General features: G+C 46.3%; 2 protein-coding genes across 2 annotated transcripts; both read left to right on the top strand.

The window, feature by feature from the left end:
- LOC101760082 (premnaspirodiene oxygenase) lies at nucleotides 1-1,858 on the top strand. The gene is made up of 2 exons (XM_004959077.2): nucleotides 1-919; nucleotides 995-1,858. Exons 1-2 carry the CDS (start codon nucleotides 14-16, stop codon nucleotides 1,643-1,645), a joined length of 1,557 nt encoding a protein of 518 aa, XP_004959134.1. The 5' UTR covers nucleotides 1-13; the 3' UTR covers nucleotides 1,646-1,858.
- On the top strand, nucleotides 1,770-4,840 carry LOC101772758 (IAA-amino acid hydrolase ILR1-like 9). Its single transcript, XM_004955857.3, has 7 exons — nucleotides 1,770-1,777; nucleotides 1,824-1,890; nucleotides 2,269-2,661; nucleotides 3,476-3,601; nucleotides 3,851-4,165; nucleotides 4,268-4,396; nucleotides 4,466-4,840. Exons 1-7 carry the CDS (start codon nucleotides 1,770-1,772, stop codon nucleotides 4,838-4,840), a joined length of 1,413 nt encoding a protein of 470 aa, XP_004955914.2.
- Nucleotides 4,841-7,570: the final 2,730 nt, after the last annotated feature.

Raw genomic sequence — 7,570 nt, 5'->3', positions numbered from 1 at the left:
CAAATAAAAGACCATGGCTGGCATCCCTCTCCATCTGCTGTTTCTTCCACTTCTGATGATCATCACCATCATCCCCTTGGCCTACCTCCTCCGCTCTCCGCACCGCCGACATGCCGCCGGCCTCCGGCTGCCACCGGGGCCCTGGGCTCTACCAGTGATCGGCCACCTCCACCACCTCCTGCTGGACGCGCTCCCACACCGCAAGCTGCGGGACCTTTCAAGGCGCCATGGTCCACTGATGCTGATCCGCCTAGGCGAGCTACCCGTCGTCGTCGCCTCGTCGGCCGATGCGGCCCGCGAGATCACCAAGACGAACGACCTCGCCTTCGCGACGCGGCCCATCGGCCCGGCGACGAGGCTGGCCCTGCCCGACGGCGCCGAGGGCCTCATCTTTGCCCCCTACGGCGACGTGTGGAGGCAGCTCCGCAGGATCTGCACCGTCGAGCTGCTCAGCGCCCGGCGCGTGCGGTCCTTCCGGGCCGTCCGCGAGCAGGACGCCGGCAGGCTCCTCCGGGAGGTGGCGGCGGCGGCGGAGCAAGCGGTGAACCTCAGCAGCTGCATATCGTCGTACGTCGCCGACTCGGCGGTGCGAGCCATCATGGGAAGCCGGTTCAGGGACCGGGCGGAGTTCTTCCGGCTGATGGAGAAGGGGATCGAGCTCTTCTCACGCCCGAGCTTGCCGGACCTGTACCCGTCGTCGCGCCTGGCGATGCTTGTCAGCGGAGTGCCCGACAGGATGAGGCGGGTGCGCGTGGAGATGATGGCGTTCATGGATAGTATCATCCAGGAGCATCAGCTGAGCAAAGCTGACGACACTGACAACAAAGAGGAGGACCTCCTTGACGTGCTCCTCAGGATCCAGAGGGATGGTGACCTGGAGTTCCCGATCACCATGGACAACATTAAAGTCGTGATCGCTGTAAGTTGCACAAAAAATGGAAGTCAACGATAGGTTTAAATGAACCAGTCGATCGGTAACTTTGTTGCATTGCAGGACCTTTTCCTGGCCGGCAGCGAGACATCTGCGACCACGCTACAATGGGCGATGTCCGAGCTCATGAGGAACCCAAGGGTGATGCGACAGGCGCAGGACGAGATCAGGCAGGTCCTCAAGGGCCAGGAGAGAGTATCAGAGGCGAGCTTAGGCGAACTAGATTACTTCCACCTGGTCATAAAGGAAACTCTCCGTCTACATCCCCCGTCACCACTTCTTTTGCCACGGGAGTGCCGTAGCCCATGCCGAGTGCTAGGGTTTGATGTTCCTGTAGGAGCCACCGTGTTGGTGAACGCTTGGGCGATTGGCAGGGACCCGGTTCATTGGGATGCGCCAGAAGAGTTTGCGCCCGAGAGGTTTGGACATGGAAGGAGTAGTGTCGACTTGAAAGGTACAAACTTTGAATTCATACCATTTGGGGCAGGGCGGCGGATGTGCCCAGGGATGATGTTTGGGCTAGCAAGCGTGGAAATCGCGCTGGCTAGCCTTTTGTACCACTTTGACTGGAAGCTACCACATGGAATGGCGGCTGAAGAAGCTGTTGATATGAAGGAAGTGATGGGGGTCACCGCACGACGTCGATCCGACCTTTTGCTTGTTCCGGTTGTCCATGCACCTGTCCCTGCTTATGACCCGTTAACCATTGATTAGCTTTCTTTGGTCCTTGTGCATGTTTACTCGCCACTTAGTTCAATGATTCGCCGTCTGTCCAAGTAATAAGATTATGATATATTTGTATGCATTTTTCTAGTTTTTGTATGATCTTGCTGGCTGGATGACGAGGTGTGTGGATAAAAATAAGCAAGATTTGTGTGACTGAATTTGACAGTGTTAACCGTTGCGTGCACAAGGTGTATTTCTGTCAACAAGTAGGACCAACTGCTAATATTCTGCATGTACGTGCCCTGTTGTGACTTCAGAAATTAATGAAGACTTCGTTATGAATTTGAACTCTTAACCAATTACATGCAAGTCTACGATCAAAACCGTCGTCTCATGGCGAATTGCCGACGTCGTCTCTGCATGCATCTCTGTCCAAACCGTCGTTTCCTCCCTGTGTTCTTTGAGCAATCACTAGCTACTATCTCGTGACAGAGGAAGAAGTGTGTGGCCTAAAGGCACGGTAGGACTGAGTTATCTTTTGGCATCCCATGGTTTAGTCAAAGCACGCAATAAAGGGGATAAGAGTCTAACAGATCGTCAGATCCTGCATGCCTGTGTCCAATACATGCAAAGACCCAACATTCTAGGATTTTAGTTTAATTTGGTTGCAGATCAGTGCACCCAGCACAGGATACAGCAACCACACACGCAACTCATCTCTGTCGACCATGGCCGCCGCCGCCGCCTGTAGCCTCATCGTCCTTCTCCTACCGCTACTACTCTGCGTTCACAACTCCATCGCCTCGCCGGCGACGCCACTCGCGGGTGAGCTCCTGGCCGAGGCGCGCTCGCCGGGGTTCGCCGCGTGGCTGCGCGGCGTGCGCCGCCGCATCCACCAGTGGCCCGAGCTGGCCTTCCAGGAGTACCGCACCAGTGAGCTCGACGCGATCGGCGTGCCGTACAGGTGGCCCGTCGCCCAGACCGGCGTCGTGGCGACCATCGTTGGCGGCGGCGCCGCGCCCGTCGTCGCGCTCCGGGCCGACATGGACGCGCTCCCAGTGGAGGTCCGTCTGTGTTTCTTGGCTCTGATCTCTTTCTGGCGCTTTGCGCTTCCATGGTTCAGATCATTCTCCGAAATGTAGGCCCTGGTTAGAGTCCGAGTCAATTCATTTTTGGAAGAGATGATGTCTGTGCATCAGTTCCATTAAATAGGATAGGATAGAACATTATGGCACATAGTTGGTTCCATATGGAGACAGGGCAATGCAGCAAAGTGACTTGATTAATTTCCTTAGCGCAAAAGTTAATTTTGGGAGGATGTAATGTAACATATATATACTAGCACCAGGTTATCAAATCATAGAATTTGTTTACACGGAGATGACAAAGATTATAGAAGATTTAATTAACAAAGTTTAAAAATTATAATCATCTGAAAACTTTTCATCTAGAGATTCCATTTAGTTTCTCTCTTCTTTAGTGCTTGAACTGCACATTCTCTCGAGTCATACACACCCTAAGTTGGTTCATTCGGATTTGTTCTCTTATCTCTATGTATTAGATAGAATAACATACCCAGGCGACATGTGAGTATGTAATTGCGTCACCTGAACAAGATTCTTGCCAAGGCAACTGCCAATACTAATGTCAGTGTCAACTAGGAGGATAAAAAAAAATTCTTGGACCATTGCTGTAGTTTGCATTATATTATATATCCATGAATATGAATTCTGTGCCCTCCAGTTGGTTCTGTATTTTCAATGAATCCTGTAAAGCAAACAAAAAAAAATCCATTACATTCGTTAATGACGTTTGCGGAAAACATACTACTTTGGATGTGATTGTTTGGCTTATTACTATGGCATTATCCGTTGGCAGGAATTGGTAGATTGGGAATACAAGAGCCAGGAAAGTGTGAAAATGCATGCTTGTGGACACGATGCTCACACAACAATGCTCCTAGGAGCTGCTAAGCTACTTCAAGATCGGAAGGGTGACTTGAAGGTACTATGTTATTAGAATGTATGGTTAATTTTGATATGTTACAGACCATCGCCAGATTGTTATACGCTACATACTATCAGGAAATTAATGTCAGTATGCGATGGCACATACGTTTCACGATAATGGGACACTTAAATCTCTCTGAGGTTTAATTTGCTTTTTTTGGCTTCTAGTACGGTGGTTGCCTCTAGATCATCTATGCATTCCACGCTCATAAAACCTGCATATGGTGCTTGTTTTCTTCATTAGGGTACAGTAAAGCTTGTATTCCAGCCAGCAGAGGAGGGTTATGGCGGGGCTTATTACATCTTAGAAGAAGGCTCTCTTGATGACGTTTCAGCCATATTTGGCTTGCATGTCAGCCCAGGCCTTCCATTAGGTGTCGTTTCTTCTAGGCCAGGACCCTTTGCTGCAACAGCAGCTCGATTCTTAGTAACGGTTAATGGAAAAGGTGGACATGCTGCAGTACCCCATCAATCCATTGATCCTATTGTAGCTGCATCCACTGCCATCCTAAGTCTTCAACATATCGTCGCCAGGGAAATCGATCCGCTCCAGGCTGCAGTAAGTGATGGGCTTACGATCCTATAGTAGCAGTTTTAATTATGGATGAATTTTGTACAGATGTTGAAAGACTGTGGCTCCTTTTGCTGTTGAAACTTTCAGGTGGTATCCATCACTTTTGTGAAAGGAGGAGAAGCCTACAATGTTATTCCAGAATCTGTGGCTTTTGGTGGCACCTTGAGGAGCATGTCAAATGAAGGTTTATCATATCTCAAGAAGAGGATCACAGAGGTAAAACTCCTCTTGAACCTGAACTGCATGGTTTCTGCTACTCACAATTGATAAGTGCTTCTCTGGAAGATTGTAGAAGGACAGTCAGTGGTACATCACTGCACTGCCAGTGTGAACTTCATGGAGGAAAAGATGAGGCCATATCCTGTTGTGATCAATGATGAAGGGATGTATGGTCATGCTAAGGCAGTGGCTGAGAGCTTCCTTGGTGAAAACAACGTCAGGGTTTCTCCCCTGGTAATGGGTGCCGAGGATTTTGGGTTCTACGCTCAGAGAATGGCAGGCGCCTTCTTCAACATTGGAAGCCGCAACGAGAGCACAATGGCAGCAGTCCATTCACTTCACTCCCCTTACTTTGAGATAGACGAGGATGTCCTTCCCATAGGAGCTGCATTCCATGCTGCGGTGGCCATTGAATACTTGAAGAAACATGTATCAGCATGAAACAGAATGGAAAAAAATATAGGAGCTATGCTTTTCATGCAGGTGACTTAGCTTGAATTTTTTTATTTGGTTTTCCTACTGTCTTGCGAGGATAAGTGAGAATGCCACTGTCTTATTTTAGCTTCTTTTCTGCAGGTTCTTCAAGGGTATTGAGAAGTAGAGATGTTGAAGGCTTAGCATTTTCAAAAATGTAAACAAACCTTGATTGAGGAAGAAAAAATAGTTGCAGAAAAATTTGGGCAATAGCATGTCGTTATTTGAATCTTGTATGTAGAAACGATCATTCCTCAGAGTTTTGGCGCAAAGAAGGAGCTAGCTGTAAAAAACAACAGAACCAAATAAAGTTGTAGTAAAATGAAGTCACTATTTGAGCAAAAATCGCACACATTCCATTCTCATGCCCAATTGAAACGTATGGTTATTGAGGACATTACAGGTCAATATCAAAATATTTTCGGTCATGCTAATTATGAAATGTTGCTTATTCAATAATTGGAGAGAGTAAATATTGGTAGCAAAATGTGAATGACTTAATGTACAATCTGAGCATACACACTACTAGTTTTTCAACGTTTCCCGAGTGATTTTTTTGCAAATGGACAACAGCTATTGGTCATTTAGAATTTTCATAAAGACCTAAGGATTTTTTAGTCCAATTAAGATATTTTCCAATAGTCATTTACTAAGTGTTTAATGTTTGCTTTTGTTGGAAAATAATTGTTGGGATTCTTGGCTGCTAATTTATTTGTCTCTCAGAGATTTGTCTAAACTAGAAAAAATGTAAAGAAGAGCAATAAGCCTCGTCCATTATTAAAGCAAAACACCTGAGAAATCACTACTATAAATTCGGTTTCCCACATATATGGTGACAGCTATGTAATTACCATCACGAAGATATTTTTGGTGACTTTGTAATGCAGGACTGTCACCAATATGTATTCTTTTGTGATAAGTTTTCCTCCACGGTCACCAAGGATCATTAGAAGAGTTTTGGAATTCAGTAGGTTTGATTTTGATGACGGTTCAAGTCTAAGCAATCAATTTATCCCTCCATGACTATGAGACAACAATGATGATTTCTACATAATTAGAATATCTTTCTACTTTTGACAGTTGTGACTTGTGAGCACTGCCCTAGAAGACGATGCATAGAACTCTCAAGGAGGAGCAATGGCGTGTTTGTTTGCTCGACTGGTGTTTCCAATCAGGGGCGGATCCAGAAAGGGGCTGCGCCCCGAGCTGAGCTGTTGAATCACACCTAAAATAGTCTAATTTTGTCTCCTAAGCCTCATTTTATTAGGCTAAACAGCACATAGGTTAAAGGGACTCCATGGTCTCGCCCCGGGCTGCAGCCCGGGCAGCCCGGGCCCTGGATCCGCCCCTGTTTCCAATGGTGGATGCAATGCAAGGTTTTCAAGATGGTACGTTCTAAATCGAATCAGTGGTCTCCAGATAAGATAAGAAATTATAGTATCTTTTTTTAGATAGAAGACCATCACTGGCCCAGTTTTATAGAAAGCGGAAAAAGTTTTGTTGGGGTTACCAGCTTACAACGTTCAGGTTCATGACAGGCAGAAAGCATAAAACATGTGCACATTTGTTTCACAGAAGCTTTATGCCTCGCTCTAAGCACCCTCTATGAGAAACCTCCTAAGCAACTAGTGAAGCAAAATATAGCGCTTCCCGTTCCTTTTTTCCCCTTCACGCGCCTTGGGCTCCTTCAGATCTTGATGATAACAGTCGGAGTTTCAGCCGCTGAATCACCGCGTCGATCCAGCATTCCTTCTCCTTGCTCAGGATCTTCCATTTCTACATAAATGAGATTACACGATACGGACTTACATCAGGCAAAGACACTGCAACATTGTTGAAAACAAAGTCATTCCTAATGAGCCGGAGACTCCTAGCCACACAACCGAATAGAAAGATCATGTTCGTAGTTTGATTGTTAGACCACTCATTCGTCCTCTCCTGCAGTTCATTTGCACTCCTTGGGATGGCACGTCACTCTAAAATGTCTCTGCACACACACACCAAGCATATTGCGCGATTGCACATCGGAATAAAATGTGATCAGTAGTTTCAATCTGTCCACACAATTTGCACTCTATATCGCCTGGCCAATTTCTTTTCCTCAATTGTTCAGCCGATTGAATTTTGTCATTGCAGGTTTGCCATAGGAAAATCTTGATTTTCAATGGGAGCTTCGCTCTCCAAATGCACATCATCCATCTATTGTTGAATCCTATGAAAGTTAGTTCGTTTTACGAGGAGGCTGTTGAAAAATTCCCAGACTTCTCCAGCGCCCACTTTACTTGGAGCATCAGATAGGGTGCTATTTTTCCTTAGGTCTGTTAGTTCTTCCTACCCTCTCTAGCTCCGAAGTTTCTTGTGAAAGTTAAGTTGATTTCATCATTTTGAAGAGCTTCAAACACTGTCCACTTTTGCTGATGGCATATGTCGAAATTTCAGAGAAAGTGATTTTCAGGGACAATTACCCAGCCACACATCTAACCAGAATTGTGTCTTCTTTCCATTTTCAATCACATAGACTAGCTCTCTAGAACAGCTATCTTGTACCTCTTGTAATCTTTTCCAGAATTGAGATCCATTTCTTTTCCGACAGCTGAAGAAACCTTTGTCACTTATATTTCTTCCTTAGTAGGTCACAACATATACTGTCATCCCCTCTTTCTATCTTGAAAATCCATTTTGCCAGCAAAATTCTAA

Source organism: Setaria italica, chromosome II, assembly GCF_000263155.2.
Source record: "Setaria italica strain Yugu1 chromosome II, Setaria_italica_v2.0, whole genome shotgun sequence".
Taxonomy (NCBI): domain Eukaryota; kingdom Viridiplantae; phylum Streptophyta; class Magnoliopsida; order Poales; family Poaceae; genus Setaria; species Setaria italica.
The sequence above is the reverse complement of the archived record's forward strand: the minus strand, read 5'-3'. Positions and strand labels throughout refer to the sequence as shown.

Excerpts from the sequence above, each read along its gene's own strand:
- LOC101760082 (XM_004959077.2), top strand. The coding sequence starts at position 14 with ATGGCTGGCATCCCTCTCCATCTGCTGTTTCTTCCACTTCTGATGATC. Across the intron at positions 920-994 it reads ACATTAAAGTCGTGATCGCT|GACCTTTTCCTGGCCGGCAG; the intron begins GTAAGTTGCACA and ends GTTGCATTGCAG.
- LOC101772758 (XM_004955857.3), top strand. Across the intron at positions 2,662-3,475 it reads TGGACGCGCTCCCAGTGGAG|GAATTGGTAGATTGGGAATA; the intron begins GTCCGTCTGTGT and ends ATCCGTTGGCAG. Across the intron at positions 4,166-4,267 it reads TCGATCCGCTCCAGGCTGCA|GTGGTATCCATCACTTTTGT; the intron begins GTAAGTGATGGG and ends TGAAACTTTCAG.